The 20,434-nt window shown below is 37.9% G+C and overlaps 1 protein-coding gene across 7 annotated transcripts in view; it reads left to right on the top strand.

Annotated features, from left to right (window-relative positions):
* The window catches only part of PDE4D (phosphodiesterase 4D), a 721,935-nt gene that overhangs the window by 357,740 nt on the left and 343,761 nt on the right, over positions 1 to 20,434 (top strand). The window contains exon 1 of one of the 7 annotated variants that reach the window (XM_061189280.1): positions 8,083 to 8,289. The exons of 5 other annotated variants lie outside the window; for them this stretch is intronic. In XM_061189280.1, coding sequence (XP_061045263.1) covers positions 8,201 to 8,289 — 89 coding nt within the window. In that variant the 5' untranslated portion in view covers positions 8,083 to 8,200. Of the gene's footprint in view, positions 1 to 8,082; positions 8,290 to 20,434 lie in introns of those variants that run through there. One more of the 7 variants, XM_061189278.1, reaches the window with a different exon arrangement.

Raw genomic sequence — 20,434 nt, 5'->3', positions numbered from 1 at the left:
GCGCTTGTTAAATTTCCTTTCGGCACACTCTTTTGCAACGGATCACCCTGAAAATCGAATTGTTATGATGAAACGATTATCAGAGGTAGCTGATAACATGAAAACGAAATGCAATTGCTTGATTCCACATTAACTTCTGCTGCCTTTGAGTCTGCAACCAGCAGCTATTTCAAAATACTGCATTATCCTGAACCCATATCTCTGCCTGCTCTGGTTTCCTGAGGCAATGTATTTCAACACCACACAAGCCCATTAATTTAACTGTCTGTTTCTCTGAAGTTTAGCTCAAAACTTCTCCTTCCACCTATCAGACAGTGGCTTGGTGTGTAAATAAATGCTTATGTGGCTTATGTTTAAATTCTCCTACTTTTTTTTTTTTTTTTTTTAAACATCTTTATTGAAGTATAATTGCTTTACAATGGTGTGCTAGCTTCTGCTTTACAACAAAGTGAATCAGTTACACATATACATATGTTGCCATATCTCTTCCCTCTTGCATCTCCCTCCCTCCCACCCTCCCTATCCCACCCCTCTAGGTGGTCACAAAGCACCGAGCTGATCTCCCTGTGCTATGCGGCTGCTTCCCACTAGTTATCTATTTTACATTTGGTAGTGTATATATGTCCATGACACTCTCTCACCCTGTCACATCTCACCCCTCCCCCTCCCCATATCCTCAAGTCCATTCTCTAGTAGGTCTGTGTCTTTATTCCCATCTTGCCACTAGGTTCTTCATGACCTCTTTTTTTTTTTTTTTTTTTCCCTTAGATTCCATATATATGTGTTAGCATACTGTATTTGTTTTTCTCTTTCTGACTTACTTCACTCTGTATGACAGACTCTAACTCCATCCACCTCATTACAAACACCTCCATTTCATTTCTTTTTATGGCTGAGTAATATTCCATGGTATATATGTGCCACATCTTCTTTATCCATTCATCCGATGATGGACACCTAGGTTGCTTCCATGTCCTGGCTATTGTAAACAGAGCTGCAATGAATATTTTGGTACATGACTCTTTCTGAATTATGGTTTTCTCAGGGTATATGCCCAGTAGTGGGATTGCTGGGTCATATGGTAGTTCTATTTTTAGTTTTTTAAGGAACCTCCATACTGTTCTCCATAGTGGATGTATCAATTTACATTCCCACCAACAGTGCAAGAGTGTTCCCTTTTCTCCACACCCTCTCCAGCATTTATTGTTTCTAGATTTTTTGATGATGGCCATTCTGACCGGTGTGAGATGATACCTCATTGTAGTTTTGATTTGCATTTCTCTAATGATTAATGATGTTGAGCATTCTTTCATGTGTCTGTTGGCAATCTGTATCTCTTCTTTGGAGAAATGTCTATTTAGGTCTTCTGCCCATTTTTGGATTGGGTTGTTTGTTTTTTTGTTATTGAGCTGCATGAGCTGCTTGTAAATCTTGGAGATTAATCCTTTGTCCGTTGCTTCATTTGCAAATATTTTCTCCCATTCTGAGGGTTGTCTTTTGGTCTTGTTTATGGTTTCCTTTGCTGTGCAAAAGCTTTTAAGTTTCATTAGGTCCCATTTGTTTATTTGTGTTTTTATTTCCATTTCTCTAGGACCTGGGTCAAAAAGGATCTTGCTGTGACTTATGTCATACAGTGTTCTGCCTATGTTTTCCTCTAAGAGTTTGATAGTGTCTGGCCTTACACTTAGGTCTTTAATCCATTTTGAGTTTATTTTTGTGTATGGTGTTAGGGAGTGTTCTAATTTCATACTTTTACATGTACCTGTCCAATTTTCCCAGCACCACTTATTGAAGAGGCTGTCTTTTCTCCACTGTATATGCTTGCCTCCTTTATCAAAGATAAGGTGACCATATGTGCGTGGGCTTATCTCTGGGCTTTCTATCCTGTTCCATTGATCTATATTTCTGTTTTTGTGCCAGTACCAAACTGTCTTGATTACTGTAGCTTTGTAATATAGTCTGAAGTCAGGGAGCCTGATTCCTCCAGCTCCATTTTTCGTTCTCAAGATTGCTTTGGCTATTCAGGGTCTTTTGTGTTTCCATACAAATTGTGAAATTTTTTGTTCTAGTTCTGTGAAAAATGCCAGTGGTAGTTTGATAGGGATTGCATTGAATCTGTAGATTGCTTTGGGTAGCAGAGTCATTTTCACAATGTTTATTCTTCCAATCCAAGAACATGGTATATCTCTCCATCTATTTGTATCATCTTTAATTTCTTTCATCAGTGTCCTATAATTTTCTGCATACAGGTCTTTTGTCTCCTTAGGTAGGTTTATTCCTAGGTATTTTATTCTTTTTGTTGCGATGGTAAACGGGAGTGTTTTCTTAATTTCACTTTCAGATTTTTCATCATTAGTATACAGGAATGCAAGAGATTTCTGTGCATTAATTTTGTATCCTGCTACTTTACCAAATTCATTGATTAGCTCTAGTAGTTTTCTGGTAGCATCTTTTGGATTCTCTATGTATAGTATCATGTCATCTGCAAACAGTGACAGCTTTACTTCCTCTTTTCCGATTTGGATTCCTTTTATTTCTTTTTCGTCTCTGATTGCTGTGGCTAACACTTCCAAAACTATGTTGAATAATAGTGGTGAGAGTGGGCAACCTTGTCTTGTTCCTGATCTTAGTGGAAATGGTTTCAGTTTTTCACCATTGAGGACAATGTTGGCTGTGGGTTTGTCATATACGGCCTTTATTATGTTAAGGAAAGTTCCCTCTATGCCTACTTTCTGCAGGACTTTTATCATAAATGGGTGTTGAATTTTGTCGAAAGCTTTCTCTGCATCTATTGAGATGATCATATGGTTTTTCTCCTTCAATTTGTTAATATGATGTATCACGTTGATTGATTTGCGTATATTGAAGAATCCTTGCATTCCTGGAATAAACCCCACTAGATCATGGTGTATGATCCTTTTAATGTGCTGTTGGATTCTGTTTGCTAGTATTTTGTTGAGGATTTTTGCATCTATGTTCATCAGTGATATTGGCCTGTAGTTTTCTTTCTTTGTGACATCTTTGCCTGGTTTTGGTATCAGGGTGATGGTGGCCTCGTAGAATGAGTTGGGGAGTGTTCCTCCCTCTGCAATATTTTGGAAGAGTTTGAGAAGGATAGGTGTTAGCTCTTCTCTAAATGTTTGATAGAATTCGCCTGTGAAGCCATCTGGTCCTGGGCTTTTGTGTGTTGGAAGATTTTTAATCACAGTTTCAATTTCAGTGCTTGTGATTGGTCTGTTCATATTTTCTATTTCTTCCTGGTTCAGTCTCGGCAGGTTGTGCATTTCTAAGAATCTGTCCATTTCTTCCAGGTTGTCCATTTTATTAGCATAGAGTTGCTTGTAGTAATCTCTTATGATCGTTTGTATTTCTGCAGTGTCAGTGGTTACTTCTCCTTTTTCATTTCTAATTCTATTAATTTGAGTCTTCTCCTTTTTTCTCTTGATGAGTCTGGCTAATGGTTTATCAATTTTGTTTATCTTCTCCAAGAACCAGCTTTTAGTTTCATTGATTTTTGCTATTGTTTCCTTCATTTCTTTTTCATTTATTTCTGATCTGATCTTTATGATTTCTTTCCTTCTGCTAGCTTTGGGGTTTTTTTGTTCTTCTTTCTCTAATTGCTTTAGGTGCAAGGTTAGGTTGTTTATTCGAGATGTTTCCTGTTTCTTGATGTAGGCTTGTATTGCTATAAACTTCCCTCTTAGAACTGCTTTCGCTGCATCCCATAGGTTTTGGATCGTCGTGTCTCCATTGTCATTTGTTTCTAGGTATTTTTTGATTTCCCCTTTGATTTCTTCAGTGATCACTTCGTTATTAAGTAGTGTATTGTGTAGCCTCCATGTGTTTGTATTTTTTACAGATCTTTTCCTGTAATTGATATCTAGTCTCATAGCGTTGTGGTCGGAAAAGATACTTGATACGATTTCAATTTTTTTAAATTTACCAAGGCTTGATTTGTGACCCAAGATATGATCTATCCTGGAGAATGTTCCATGAGCACTTGAGAAAAATGTGTATTCTGTTGTTTTTGGGTGGAATGTCCTATAAATATCAATTAAGTCCATCTTGTTTAATGTATCATTTAAAGTTTGTGTTTCCTTATTTATTTTCATTTTGGATGATCTGTCCATTGGTGAAAGTGGGGTGTTAAAGTCCCCTACTATGATTGTGTTACTGTCGATTTCCCCTTTTATGGCTGTTAGTATTTGCCTTATGTATTGAGGTGCTCCTATGTTGGGTGCATAAATATTTACAATTGTTATACCTTCCTCTTGGATCGATCCCTTGATCATTATATAGTGTCCGTCTTTGTCTCTTGTAATTGTCTTTATTTTAAAGTCTATTTTGTCTGATATGAGAATTGCTACTCCAGCTTTCTTTTGATTTCCATTTGCATGGAATATCTTTTTCCATCCCCTCACTTTCAGTCTGTATGTGTCTCTAGGTCTGAAGTGGGTCTCTTGTAGACAGCATATATATGGGTCTTGTTTTTGTATCCATTCAGCCAGTCTGTGTCTTTTGGTGGGAGCATTTAATCCATTTACATTTAAGGTAATTATCGATATGTATGTTCCTATTCCCATTTTCTTAAATGTTTTGGGTTTGTTATTGTAGGTGTTTTCCTTCTCTTGTGTTTCTTGCCTAGAGAAGTTCCTTTAGCATTTGTTGTAAAGCTGGTTTGGTGGTGCTGAACTCTCTCAGCTTTTGCTTGTCTGTAAAGGTTTTAATTTCTCCATCAAATCTGAATGAGATCCTTGCTGGGTAGAGTAATCTTGGTTGTAGTTTTTTCTCCTTCATCACTTTAAGTATATCCTGCCACTCCCTTCTGGCTTGCAGCGTTTCTGCTGAAAGATCAGCTGTTAACCTTATGGGGATGCCCTTGTGTGTTATCTGTTGTTCTCCTACTTTTAAATTTGGGATTTTCAGATTTGATTCATAGTAGCCATCTCCTATAAAGGAAATTCTGAATTTCTGTGTCAAATATCAAACCCCAAACTTGCATTTTAACATCTGGAATCTTGGAACCAAATCCCAGAAATGTTCAAGAGGCAAAAATGCCTTATTTAGAGCCCTGCAAAACATAAGATCTATGTTATTGGCAGGAGGCAGGCATTTTCTTGAGATTTTGGAGAGATTAGGAATTATGTGAATAACAGTTGGGTGAACGCAAAGTTTAGATTTCAGAACCTGGTTTTCCCTGCCATATAAGTTTAGTTTCCAACTTGTAAAAGAAGAGTTTGTCTCAGGGGTGGAACATCTCTCCCTGACATTCAATCATGCTTTTCCTAAAACAACTTCTGGGAAATAAATGCTTACTAATATGACAAATTAAAATATTCAAAAGATTCTACTTCATTTCCTTCTCTATCCTTTAGTACATGTGAAGTGAAAGTTATAAACAGCTGTTTGAAATACAAATGACAGCACAGGTTCATCCTAGCAAACATCTTATTTAATTTTCTTATTGTTTCCAATTGCCTAAGTTCTCATGTCTGTGAAGTACTAGCCAGTCCCTCAAAATAATATTAATGTTTATACTTGAAATCAGGGCTTAACTTTGCTCATAATTAATCTCAGAAATAACTAGTTTATTTCCGTGATCTTGCTGAGACCTGGTCACCTAAGGGGGATTATGCCTAACTGTACAGAAGAAATGGGATGGAGGTGGTGAGTAATTATTTTTAAGGAGAAAATAACATTAACATTGGCAGATACTTCTTGTATCTTTATCTAATTTCACATTAGGAAAAAGGACCAAAGTTTCCATTTTCCTGCTCATCATTTCACATTTATAGTTCCATTGTTTTGATCTTGCTTAACTGTTCTAGATATCTGCTTTCAAGAAGCAGAGGGGGAAAAGAAGAAACGTTACGGCAATAATGAAAAAGACAACTTTGCATCTCCTTCAATTTCTTTTAGAAGAAGCTAGACATTCTATAATACCTTCATTGTGCATTATTATTATGCCCTTACACTTCATCAATTAGATATCAATTAACAGAACATTCTTTTCAAAATGTAAATTGGTATGAACAAAGACAAGCATCGGTCAAAATGCCTGTTGCTGGCTTTAGCCTGGTTGGGAAGACAGGGTCCATCTTGCCATGACAAGTGCGTTTGGGCTAACAATGCAAACAATATTTTTCTGCTTCCAATGTTGTATATATGGACTGCAGCTTTCATATTTAAAAACCAGTCATGCTATTTGTCCTACAAAATTTGAAATGCCACTGGATAAAATGAGAGCTTTGTATTGCATGGAAGGTGAATGAAGGAACTCTTTGCTGGTACCTTCCCTCCTATTCTCTTACTTGTTCTGTGTCCACCCCCCTCCCTTCCTTCATGCCAATCCACCTCCCACTCCACCAGTTTTCAGAGACATGCCCCCTCTTCACCCAGACTCCCAGTTTTCTTCCACTGTCTGGCTTCAGTCTCAGATGAAGCCATTCTGTTCAACCCCGACTTGTTCAGCTCTGTGTCAGCTCTGCCAAGAATGTTTGCACTTCCTAAGAGCTGTCCTGATGTGGGAATTAAATAGAATATGGGAATAAAGTGCTAGTGGTGGAATTTCATACACCAGAAGGGCAGGCTGGCGTAGGTATGGACACTTTCTCTGTCCTTTCAAAGGATACCAGGAAGGTGACCACCAATCTTGCTCCTGTGAAATGGGGATCCACATGCAAAAGCAAAAGGGTGTAGTTTGTGAAGCATTAAAATATTGAGAGTTGATTCGGCGAGAATGTGTTTATTTTTGAACTTTTGGCTCCTCCAAGGTCGCCGCTGTTCAGTCAGCTATCACTCACCCTCTTTTAGCCCATCTGTCAGATAACAAAGAGGTGAAACCGTAAAAACGTTTTCTATTACTCATTCCCGAGGCTGATATGGAACCTGCAGTGTTCTCAGGAACCCCTGGTGTGCTGGATGCTGTCGTGAAAATAAGTGTCATGTTTACTGACTTGAGCTTTTACAGAAACTACAGGAATAGTTTGGACCCCTTGGGTATATAAGAAGAGATAGTTTGGCTACAGGGGGTCTCAAAATTTGGCAGACGTGGTGATGCTCACCAAGCTCAACTATTGGTTATATTTGTCCAGTCCAGAGGGAGTTAAGTCACTGCTGGGCACTCCACGCCTCTCTAATCTTATCCCAGAGAAGTGGAGTTCTGCCTTGGTTTATAGTTGAGGTCACAGGCGGGGCAGTGTTTGGACAGGGACTGGGGGAATTATGCCACATTGTTAACATTCAATAGCACTTGGTGGTGAGGACCTATGACAGCACTGGGGTCCTTTGCCTCCTGAAGCATACTCTCTTGAAATAGATGCCTCACTGAGATGTGCTGGATTCGTAAAACATGTGAAGGGCTCTATGTGGCTTCCATCATTTATTTAATTTGAAAGAAGTTTGTTCTAAGAGACTTATCAGACAGTTAAGAAATGTTTCTAGGGAATAGAAAATGAGCAAGAAAATTGATCTCTGTTGTCAAAGTCACGCATTATAACTCACTTTTCCAAGGTGACACAGTATCTCCTTGAGGGAAAAGCTGCCAAAAGCGCTGAAAGTGATCTGCCTGCTTTCTTCTCAAGCTGACTTGCAGGGAGGCGCTGGTCTTTCGAGACCATTAAATCCTTGTGTGAGGTTTGCTAATAACTATGTTCATCCCTGTTTCTAAGAGAAGTTGAAATAAGGAAAATGATATTTGGCGGCTAGTTGTGTGAAAGTTAGTAAATCTCTGTTGAATTTCCCAGTCACGGGCATGTATTTTTTTTTTTTTTTTTTTAACAAAGGTCCTCTGTTTACTTTTTTTTCTTAAACTTCACACTTCAATCATGCCTTTCACAGTGTGTGTGTGTGTGTGTGTGAGTGTGTGTTGTGCTTTCCAGGAGTGGCATGTGACTGTGCTGTTTAATCAGGGCTATATTTAAAAACAAATTTGCAAGGGAGCGTTTCTCACGTTATTAATGAGATAAAGTCGGAGTGAAGCAAGCTCTGTCGCAAAGGGCGAGTGTCACGCAGCAGGAAGTCCCAGCCACCTCTTCCAGTCCTGCTTCAGCCACCCGCCACCTCCCTGGCAACACAGAGCACCCCACAGAGGAAATGCCCTCCCTTGGCCACAAGTGCCTCCTGCTCCTCCAGGGGCCATCCGGCCCCAGGGCCCCGCATCCACTCTGACTTGCCAGCGATCCTGCCAACTCCTTTACACATGGCTTTTGTTTGGGATCTTCGGGGAGTCACAGTGCCAGGACCCTCCACAACAGTCAAATCAAGATTGCGTTTCTCAAAGTCGTACAGGTATTGCTCTTTCTTTTTGTGGCTGGGAAGAGTTTTTTTTTTTCATCAGCCTCTGTAGCTTTAGGCCCCCTGCAAAGAAGTCTTTGCCCTGTGTTGATCTGTTTAATTTCTATTTCCTATACTGCATTAAATTGGCAGGATGAATTGGTAGTATACAGAATAGGAGCTAAGAAGATGTGAACCTTAACATAGTCAGGGGTATTTGGGAACCCACAGAAGTAGAAGGAAATTGACTAACTCTAAAAGCTGATCTTGAGAGTTAAATGGTGAACTTATCAAAGCATTCCCATGACTGGCATCTGGAAAACAAGTGTGTTAGCCAGCCGAACGGACTTAATGTAGCCAGAATTGGTCATACTAACCTTCAGTTAATCCTTTAAATGTAAGGAAAGGGTTCTAGTTTGATTCAGCAAGCAAACAAGCAACAACAACAAAACACTGCTGTGTTGTTTATAAGTGTTTCAGGTCACATTCACATGGAAAAGTGGAAACTATCTCTGTGGTCTAGGTTGTAGTTCAGAGTTGTAATGTTGCCCAGGAGAAATAGAAACTATGAAATTGAAGTAAATATGTTATTAATGTGTTATGTCTAAAGATTTCTGTAGAAATCATATGAAAAATCTTGACCTCATGACCTCAATAAATTGTCAGTTACAGCTTTGCTGTATTTTGATCAAATAACTAGGAAAAACAGAAGACACAGAAAAATCTTTGATTTCCTTCTTTGCTCTAGTGTTTTAGATATTTACAAGAAAAAGATTGATTCTTCACACAGTTTTTGTTTCTGATTGGTTAGTCTGTAGCACTGCAAGCTATTTCACCAATAGCAAATGGAGGTGAAATTGTCTGCAAAATCTCAAGAATAGGTCTTCCTTCTTTAGACCAAATGTAACATATGTAGAAACTACCAGGCCTTTATAAAAGTATGCGTTAAATTTGGATTAAAATGTGTTCTGATTTACTCACATAGAAAATATTCAAAGTTTAGATTAAAATAATTCACAAGAATTATTTATTTGTTTTAGACAGTGTGAAAGATAGTACCCTTGGAATATTTTAGGGAGCTATAAAATCAGAGGAATCAAATTACAAAATTCCCTAGTAAAAATGCGTAAGCAAACTTTGAAAGGGATAAATAAAAATTGGCAGTTAAAGGTGTAAGTAGTACTTCCTTACTACTAGATGTACATCTACTTCTACTTCAAAACAAAATAAATACCATTTATTTTTATTAATTATGTTAATTTGTTACAGTTAAGACTGCTTCAACATTAGAAATTATATGCCTACTCTATGCTTTACTTTCTACTGAATGCACTTCTCATGTTTATTATTTGCATCTCATGCTTATTATGTGCTAAGATGTACGCTCATCAAAGATTTGTAAGCATTACTGTGCATATTTCCAATAGATGGTAGTTTCTAGACACTTCTTATCGTTGAGATCTGATAACAAGTTTCTAAATATCATAAATATCAAATTGCTGGGTAAGGCGAAAACAATAGCGTGTTGGACTAAATTTCAGAAATCTCAGGAAATGCAGAGTTTAAGCTCTACCATATGATTTGTAGATATATTATGAAATTTGCCTTCTTGGTATGCCAAAGATATTTTCCTTTTCCTTGGTCAATTTGATCCTTTCAGAAATACAACAAGCACTGGAATGTCTAAGGATGAGATTTCTATGTATTTAAAGGCCCTGTGTTTGTAGTTCTAACAAGTTTCTTTCATAATGAGTTTAAGAGGTGAGGGTGACATCCAGAATAGCCATCATGGGCCAATCTCCTTTGAAACCTGAGAGACTTTGTCCCTCATATATTTGCTTTTAATTTGAATATTAATTGCCCATAAAATAATTAATTTTTTATATATACTGTCTTCATTGTTCTGTGGATCCTATTTTCTCTCTCCCTTTGGACTATAAATTCCTTGAGGCCAGAGGCTCCGTTACATGCGAGGAGAATGCCATTAATGCGTGTTCGATGCAGCATCTTGCTACACTCTCTTAGTTGGTGTCACCCTTTTATTTGTAAAATCAACTTGCTGATATGATCAGGGCCTATCATAGGCCAGGAGTCCAGTGGAAGGTTAAGGAGCTAGGACAGCAGTTGGACACTCTCATGTCACATTTTCAGAGATCTCTCAGTGCTTAAAAAAAAGAGAGTATGCATTCAGTCACAGCAATATACTGACAATAATGAAAAAAAGATGCTTATTGTACAGCTTTAAACTTTTAACAGACCACACCACCTCAAATGCACCATGAGTCAAAGTATTTATGTATGTGTACACCCCCCCCCCACACACACACACTCTACATTTATTTCTGAACGGCACGATTTCATTTCACAGCATTCCTGGAGTCAAAAGTGTTAAGCTATTTGATGTAAACATTTAAACTATCCCACAATTTTGCAACCCAGTTTTTGTATTTCTTCATTTCTTTTTTAATATAGGAGATCTTTAAAACATGGAAGTAACTTAAGCTTATCTTGACCTTTGAGAGGCTTTAGACATAATTCCACTATTGAAGCAACTGAAATAACTAGGTGTTAACCAACATTTCTTTGTTGAGTTTCTCCTTTACAAGTTTGTTTGTTTAATAAAAAAATTTTGTGTTTTGTAAAATCCCCACACGTGTCTGGTAGAGTGTTATTTTTTTCTTTGAAGATTGAATGGATATTACGCATGATACTGGTGATACACTTGGGTTTAAGCTGGAATATTTGTCTCTGGCATTGTTTTCACTCCCTGGTGGCATTCAGGATGAAGGAAAGCCAAGTCTGTAAAGAGTCTGATTTTTTAAAGTAACAGTAAATCATATGTATTTGATGAATGTTGATCCCTGAGAAATACAACCTTGGGCAGTTATGCTTAAAATAGATTTGAAAGTCGTTTTTCAGCGGTGACGAGTTTTTGCCTTTTATGGATAAAATGTACTTACAGAGAAAGCCAAATATAATTAATATGTAGCTTATTAAGCTAAATCTGACTTGATGCAGAAACAGAGAGAGTCAGAGACAGACAGAGAGAGAAAGAGGATTACATCCTAAGGAGGCTAATTTTCCTCTGTGGACCTGGAATAAGAATCAATCATTACTTTAGAGCCACACCTCTCGTGTCTGTCTTAGAGGAGAGAGAGAGGGGAATGATGTGCTTATGTTAGATTTGAGAAAATAATGTCAGTGAGTGAACTCATGTTGAAGGTTTGAATATAGTACCTCAAAAAATTGGGAAGAAAATGATATGGGAAACGAAGAACAAACAAGAAGCTAGGACTTAGCAGATTGGTGGGCTCTGACAACTCCCCAGGGGAACACTAGGACATTTTGTTTTTTAAAAATGTTATTGTTTAAAGTTATAGTAACAGTCAAGGAAACTTGAAATAGCAAGTTACTCTTCTAGAGATGGTCTTGTCTTCCAACCAGAACAAATCACAAAACTTTCTGCTTTCTGTCTTCTCAAAAAGGAATGTTAAGAGGAACATATTATATGGGGACTGTGGAGTAAGTATTGTACAAATAGAGGAGAACACCATCCAAGGTACCTTGAAGTGCAGGGTAGAGGTGATTTCACTAACATCCCACAGGCCAGAAACAAAGTATGCTCTAGTTTTCCTGCCCCTTACACTAATAGGCATCATGGAATATACCACATTATTGACTATTTGCTGAAACAAACAACCCTAGGTAAACTTAAATCACCTCCTGTGCAAATCTTGGACAGTTATGCTCAAATCCACAACTTTGATCTAGAGATTTTTAAGTAGCAGTTATTTGCAGGGACAATTGGAAAATACTGTCTCTTAGCTACTCTTTGTTCCTACTGAAACCGAAGTGTAGCACATCAATGGCTGTCAAATTAAACTCAGTTTGCCCACTAGAAAATGCTGGCTAGAGCCCAAGTCTTAGAAAGAGAAAGGAGTGCCACCCACAAATCAGTAAGCTAGGATGTAACTTTCTAAGTATCACATTAGCACCTCCTGTTGTATGGCACTAAAAAAAAAATTTTTGTAAAGCATTTCAGATGTAACAGATGTTAATAACTGCTCTTTTTAGTGTTCTGTTCCGTAGCTCATCTCATTCAATTTTTTAGGGTAAGTGAAGAGGATGGGTATAATTACCACCAAATAAGAGAAGAATTGCAGGTTCAGGGATCAGAGGCTACACAACACACATGTGGTCAGAAGTCCAGAGTAAGAGTAATAAGTTTTAAATTGTATTGGGAACTTATTATGTGCCAGACAGTGTTCCCAGGGCTTACATACATTATCTCATTTCATCCCACAAAACAACCCCACAAGGGGGACTGGCGTTGCCTTTTTCTTACAGATAAGGAAACTGGGCAGAGAGAGGTTAAGAAACTTGCCCAAGTTTGAACCTTGGCAGGCTGTCCTAGAGGCTAGACTTCTAGTCACTTTGCCACCTCCCGTTTCCTGATCACATCTTCTCATCACCGCACAAGGAGAAGCTCCAAAATGAGAGGTGTCATTCTAATAGACTTAACTAGCCTCATTGAACTCAACTCAGAATCTTCCTCTGAAGAAAGAACACTTGTAAGTTTGGTGTAGAACAGGGCTTAGTGAGGGATCAAAATATAAAGTTATCAAATAATATCTGAACAGATAGCCTCATCCACCAGAGGGCAGACAGCAGAAGCAAGAAGAACTACAATCCTGCAGGCTGTGGAATACAAACCACATTCACAGAAAGATAGACAAGGTGACAAGGCAGAGGGCTATGTACCAGATGAAGGAACAAGATAAAACCCCAGAAAAACAACTAAATGAAGTGGAGATAGGCAACCTTCCAGAAAAGAATTCAGAATAATGATAGTGAAGATGATCCAGGACCTCGGAAAAACAATGGAGGCAAAGATCGACAAGATGCAAGAAATGTTTAACAAAGACCTAGAAGAATGAAAGAACAAACAAACAGAGATGAGCAATACAATAACTGAAATGAAAACTACACTAGAAGGAATCAATAGCAGAATAACTGAAGCAGAAGAACGGATAAGTGACCTGGAAGACAGAATGGTGGAATTCACTGCTGCAGAACAGAAAAAAGAAAAAAGAAGGAAAAGAAAAGAAGACAGCCTAAGAGACCTCTGGGACAACATTAAATACCACAACATTCGCGTTATAGGGGTCCCAGAAGGAGAAGAGAGAGAGAAAGGACCCAAGAAAATATTTGAAGAGATTATAGTCGAAAACCTCCCTGACATGGGAAAGGAAATAGCCACCCAAGTCCAGGAAGTGCAGCGAGTCCCATACAGGATAAACCCAAGGAGAAACACGCCGAGACACATAGTAATCAAATTGGCAAAAATTAAAGAAAAAGAAAAATTACTGAAAGCAGCAAGGGAAAAAACACAAATAACATACAAGGGAACTCCCATTAGGTTAACAGCTGACTTCCCAGCAGAAACGCTACAAGCCAGAAGGGAGTGGCATGATATACTTAAAGTGATGAAAGCGAAGAACCTACAACCAAGATTACTCTACCTGGCAAGGATCTCATTCAGATTCGATAGAGAAATCAAAGCTTTACAGACAAGCAAAAGCTAAGAGAATCCACCACCAAACCAGCTCTACAACAAATGCTAAAGGAACTTCTCTAAGTGGGAAACACAAGAGAAGAATAGGACCTACAAAAACAACCCAAAACAATTCAGAAAATGGTCATAGGAACATACATATCGATAATTACCTTAAACGTGAATGGATTAAATGCTCCAACCAAAAGACACAGGCTTGCTGAATGGATACAAAAACAACACCCATATATATGCTGTCTACAAGAGACCCACTTCAGACCTAGGGACACATACAGACTGAAAGTGAGGGGATGGAAAAAGATATTCCATGCAAATGGAAATCAAAAGAAGGCTGGAGTAGCAATACTCATATCAGATAAAATAGACTTTAAAATAAAGAATGTTACAAGAGACAAGGAAGGACACTACATAATGATCAAGGGATCAATCCAAGAAGAAGATATAACAATTATAAATATATATGCACCCAACATAGGAGCACCTCAATACATGAGGCAACTGCTAACAGCTGTAAAAGAGGAAATCGACAGTAACACAATGATAGTGGGGGACTTTAACACCTCACTTACACCAATGGACAGATCATCCAAAATGAAAATAAATAAGGAAACAGAAGCTTTAAATGACACAATAGACCAGATAGATTTAATTGATATTTATAGGACATTCCATCCAAAAACAGCAGATTACACTTTCTTCTCAAGTGCACATGGAACATTCTCCAGGAAAGATCACATCTTGAGTCACAAATCAAGCCTCAATAAATTTAAGAAAATTGATATCATATCAAGCATCTTTTCTGACCACAACGCTATGAGATTAGAAATGAATTACAGGGGAAAAAAACGCAAAAAACACAAACACATGGAAGCTAAAACTATGTTACTAAATAACCAAGGCATCACTGAAAAAATCGAAGAGGAAATTTAAAAATACCTAGAGACAAATGACAATGAAAACACGACAATCCAAAACCTATGGGATGCAGCAAAAGCAGTTCTAAGAGGGAAGTTTATAGCTATACAAGCCTACCTCAAGAAACAAGAAACATCTCAAATAAACAATCTAACCTTACACCTAAAGGAACCAGGGAAAGAAGAACAAACAAAACCCAAAGTTAGCAGAAGGAAAGAAATCATAAAGATTAGAGCAGAAATAAATGAAATAGAAACAAAGAAAACAATAGCAAAGATCAATAAAACTAAAAGCTGGTTCCTTGAGAAGATAAACAAAATTTATAAACCATTAGCCAGACTCATCAGGAAAAAGAGGGAGAGGACTCAAATCAATAAAATTAGAAATGAAAAATGAGAAGTTACAACAGACACCAGAGAAATAAAAAGCATCCTAAGAGACTACTACAAGCAACTCTGTGCCAATAAAATGGACAACCTGGAAGAAATGGACAAATTCTTAGAAAGGTATAACCTTCCAAGACTGAATCAGGAAGAAATAGAAAATATGAACAGACCAATCACAAGTAATGAAATTGAAACTGTGATTAAAAATCTTCCAACAAACAAAAGTCCAGGACCAGATGGCTTCACAGGTGAATTCTATCAAACATTTAGAGAAGAGCTAACACCTATCCTTCTCAAACTCTTCCAAAAAATTGCAGAGGAATGAACACTCCCAAACTCATTCTCTGAGGCCACCATCACCCTGATACCAAAACCAGACAAAGATACTACAGAAAAAGAAAATTACAGACCAGTATCACTGATGAATATAGATGCAAAACTCCTCAACCAAATACTAGCAAACAGAATCCAGCAACACATTAAAAGCATCATACACCATGATCAAGTGGGATTTATCCCAGGGATGCAAGGATTCTTCAATATATGCAAATCAATCAATGTGATACACCATATTAACAAATTGAAGAATAAAAACCATATGATCATCTCAATAGATGCAGAAAAAGCTTTTGACAAAATTCAACACCCATTTATGATGAAAACTCTCCAGAAAGTGGGCATAGAGGGAACCTACCTCAACATGATAAAGGCCATATACAACGAACCCACAGCAAACATCATTCTCAATGGTGAAAAACTGAAAGCATTTCCTCTAAGATCAGGAACAAGACAAGGATGTCCACTCTCACCACTGTTATTCAACATAGTTTTGAAAGTCCTAGCCTTGGCAATCAGAGAAGAAAAAGAAATAAAAGGAATACAAATTGGAAAAGAAGAAGTAAAACTGTCACTGTTTGCAGATGACATGATACTATACATAGAGAATCCTAAAGATGCCACTAGAAAACCACTAGAGCTAATCAATGAATTTGGTAAAGTTGCAGGATACAAATTAATGCACAGAAATCTCTTACATTCCTATACGCTAATGATGAAAAACCTGAAAGTGAAATTAAGTAAACACTCCCATTTACCATTGCAACAAAAAGAATAAAATACCTAGGAATAAACCTACCTAAGGAGACAAAAGACCTGTATGCAGAAAACTATAGGACACTGATGAAAGAAATTAAAGATGATATAAACAGATGGAGAGTTTTACCATGTTCTTGGGTTGGAAGAATCAATATTGTGAAAATGACTGTACTTCCCAAAGCAATCTACAGATTCAATGCAATCCCTATCAAATTACCAATGGCATTTTTTACAGAACTAGAACAAAAAATCTTAAAATTTGTATGGAGACACAAAAGACCCCGAATAGCCAAAGCAGTCTTGAGGGGAAAAAACGGAGCTGGAGGAATCAGACTCCCTGACTTCAGACTATACTACAAAGCTACAGTAATCAAGACAATATGGTACTGGCACAAAAACAGAAACACAGATCAATGGAACAAGATAGAAAGCCCAGAGGGAAACCCACGCACCTATGGTCAACTAATCTATGACAAAGGGGGCAAGGATATACAATGGAGAAAAGACAGTCTCTTTAATAAGTGGTGCTGGGAAAACTGGACAGCTACATGTAAAAGAATGAAATTAGAACACTCCCTAACACCATACACAAAAATAAACTCAAAGTGGATTAGAGACCTAAATGTAAGACCGGACACTATAAAACTCTTAGTGGAAAACATAGGAAGAACACTCTTTGACATAAATCACAGCAAGATCTTTTTTGATCCACCTCCTAGAGTAATGGAAATAAAAACAAAAATAAGCAAATGGGACCTAATGAAACTTAAAGTCTTTTGCACAGCAAAGGAAACCATAAACAAGACGAAAAGACAACCCTCAGAATGGGAGAAAATATTTGCAAATGAATCAACAGACAAAGGATTAATCTCCCAAATATGTAAACAGGTCATGCAGCTCAATATTAAAAAAAGAAACAACCCAATCCAAAAATGGGCAGAAGACCTTAATAGACATTTCTCCAAAGAAGACATACAGATGGCCAAGAAGCTCATGAAAAGCTGCTCAACATCACTAATTATTAGAGAAATGCAAATCAAAACTACAATGAGGTATCACCTCACACCAGTTAGAATGGGCTTCATCAGAAAATCTACAAAGAACAAATGCTGGAGAGGGTGTGGAGAAAAGGGAACCCTCTTGCACTGTTGGTGGGAATGTAAACTGATACAGCCACTACAGAGAACAGTATGGAGGTTCCTTAAAAAACTAAAAATAGAATTACCATATGATTTAGCAATCCCACTACTGGGCATATACCCAGAGAAAACCACAATTCAAAAAGACACATGCACCCCAATGTTCATTGCAGAACTATTTACAATAGCCAGGTCATGGAAGCAACCTAAATGCCCATAGACAGATGAATGGATAAAGAAGATGTGGTACATATATACGATGGAATATTACTCAGCCATAAAAAGGAACGAAATTGGGTCATTTGTTGATATGTGGATGGATCTAGAGACTGTCATACAGAGTGAAGTAAGTGTAAGTCAGAAAGAGAAAAACAAATATCGTATATTAACGCATGTATGTGGAACCTAGAAAAATGGTACAGATGAACCGGTTTGCAGGGCAGAAATTGAGACACAGATGTAGAGAACAAACGTATGGACACCAAGGGGGGAAAGCCGCAGGGAGGTGGTGGTGGTGGTGTGATGAATTGGGCTATTGGAATTGACATGTGTACACTGATGTGTATAAAATTGATGACTAATAAGAACCTGCTGTATAAAAATATAAAAAAAAAAATAATATCTGAACAGTCTTCTAACCTAATTGAGATTGGCTTAAAGTAGTGTTAAGCAAACGCATCAAAATATGTGTTTCTTATGGAAAAAAAAAAGGAAACTAATCAGTGGTTTTATGTGCTTCTCTCCTCTCCCTGGGTTTTGCTTCATCAGCTTCCATCTGGCCTATTTCCTGTGGCCAAAAACACTGGTCATATTTTACTGCCAAAATGTTGCTCCTTGGCCAGCTGTTCAGAGCAGCCAGAAGATTCTCTGAGGTACAGAGGTCAACTTCATCCCGTCTCATGCCTATTTATTCCATTGGCATTGTCTTGAATGTAGAAACATCATTCTTAATGATATTCCAAATCGTGAGTAATATTAGCTAAATTGAAGATGAGTAAAATAGTTTCCTTATAGGCAACACAACAGTCATTATGAGAATAACATCATGGTTAACGACCATTGCACATTGTGGGAGGGGGCAGGGTATAGGAGGGAGACTTTGGCTTTAGAGCCAAACAGACCAAGCTTGAATGCCAGCTCTGCTGCTTTCTTAACTGGGTAATTCCCTAACCTCCATTAGCATATATTCCCAGTCTGTAAGTGGAAAATAAAAATGTCTGCTTTAAAGGGCCAGTGTGCCCTTAAATGAAATATGTACATAAAAGTTGGCCTGCCTACCATCTCTTTAATAGCATTTTCTACATTTCCCTTAGGGTTTCACCAATTCTGTGATGCTTCTCTTGTAAATTACATAGTGGTTAACTGTTATCATTGGAACCACTCTTGGTTAACAGAATAGCACAATACAGCTCTCCTATAAACAATTATCTTATAAGCAACTTGCACATAGAAAAACAGCCTCACCTTGACAAGGTGCCGGGTACAGTGATTAAGAGCTGGTTGGCTCTCCAGCTGCACTGCTGAGGTTGAAATGTCAACACTTTTACAGCTCCGAGACATTGGTCAAGCTACTTCACTTCAGACTGCCTTAGTTTTCTCATCTGTTAAATGGGAGGGTGTGAGGATTAAGTGTGTTAGCCATAGGTCATGCCTGACACGTAGACAACACTAAAATTAATTTTACTTAGTAGGAATACATACTAGAATGTAAGCTCCATGTGGCAGCAATTTTTGTCTTTTTTTCCACCTCTGCATTGCCAGTGCCTGGAAGGGTGTGTGGCATATAGTAGATGCTTGGTGTATACGTATTGAATGAATGAACCGATCAGCCAATGTTTTTAGGCCCCTGACAAGAGTAAGGACACTCTGCTTTCTTTCCCCGTATCATGGCACAAAGAGTTAAAGCTGAAGAGACGTCAGAGTTCGTCAGCTCATACCCATCACCCAGCATTGAAAAGCCTGAAGACCTCTCTAGCTCTTAAGTAGGTGAAGTCAATCTAATGCAAAAGACAGACATTCCAGGAGCAACAAATGTGTAAGCGACATTCCAAAAAGAAAGCCTGGGAGAGAACCTGAGAAAGAGGAACTTTGTGCTGGGCTAGAGGAACACACTCTGTAAGAACTAACGTGACCATGAATAAAACACTCGAATGCATTCATTCAGAGACCGTTTGTTAAATGCCAATGATAAGCCTGGTCAGTGGCATGCTGGCAAATGTTAACTGCCAGTTCTCTGTGAAGACACCAAAAAAGCTTATTTGTAGTATTTGCTGATTTCTGTGACAAAAATTCTCCCACCAGCCCATTTCAAGCCACAGAGGTCACTAAATATGCAGTTGGCGAGAGATGCAGAATGGCACATATAGGTACAATAGACGTAAATGACCTCAAGAACATAGATAATAGTAAAGTGTAGTCAAATTATTAAGTGATGAGTTTTGAATATTTAATACCATTCTTTTCAACGTAATTTATTTAATTGTAAGTTTAAATAATTTAATTTTTATAGTCTCTAGGTATAACAACTGACTTAGAAATACTCCTGAAAATTTAACAGTTCACTTTTGCCAACTAGTGTGGATGGTTCCAACACAGCCCTGTGCCTGGTGCTTTATTAGCCACGTAAAAATATTTACCTTATATTGGGGATAAAATGAAGAGGAAAGTGGTTGGGGGATGGGTCTTTGCTCTCATAAAGCTTACTTTCTAGTGGAGGAAGGCAGAAAATAAACAACAAAACGAAATAAAATAGGGACTGCAATGGGAGATTCTGCTTGGGGAACTCAAGGGAGCCTTCATGGAGAAAATGTCAATATGTAAGTTGAAACATTTTCATTCCATACATCCGTGGGTACATTTGCAGTCCTAGGCAGACAAGGCATAACTTAGATTGCATCAAGTTGATGAAACTATATGGGTATTGACCTCATTACTGACTGTGTTCTTGGTCAGATCAGACTCCAATCTCTTGAGTGAATTTGCCTTTGCTTCACCTTTATTGTAAAAATACACGGAAATATAAGAAGGAGATGGAAGAGAAGGAGCGATTT

Source organism: Eubalaena glacialis, chromosome 4, assembly GCF_028564815.1.
Source record: "Eubalaena glacialis isolate mEubGla1 chromosome 4, mEubGla1.1.hap2.+ XY, whole genome shotgun sequence".
NCBI classification, from domain to species: Eukaryota; Metazoa; Chordata; class Mammalia; order Artiodactyla; family Balaenidae; genus Eubalaena; species Eubalaena glacialis.
The sequence above is the reverse complement of the archived record's forward strand: the minus strand, read 5'-3'. Positions and strand labels throughout refer to the sequence as shown.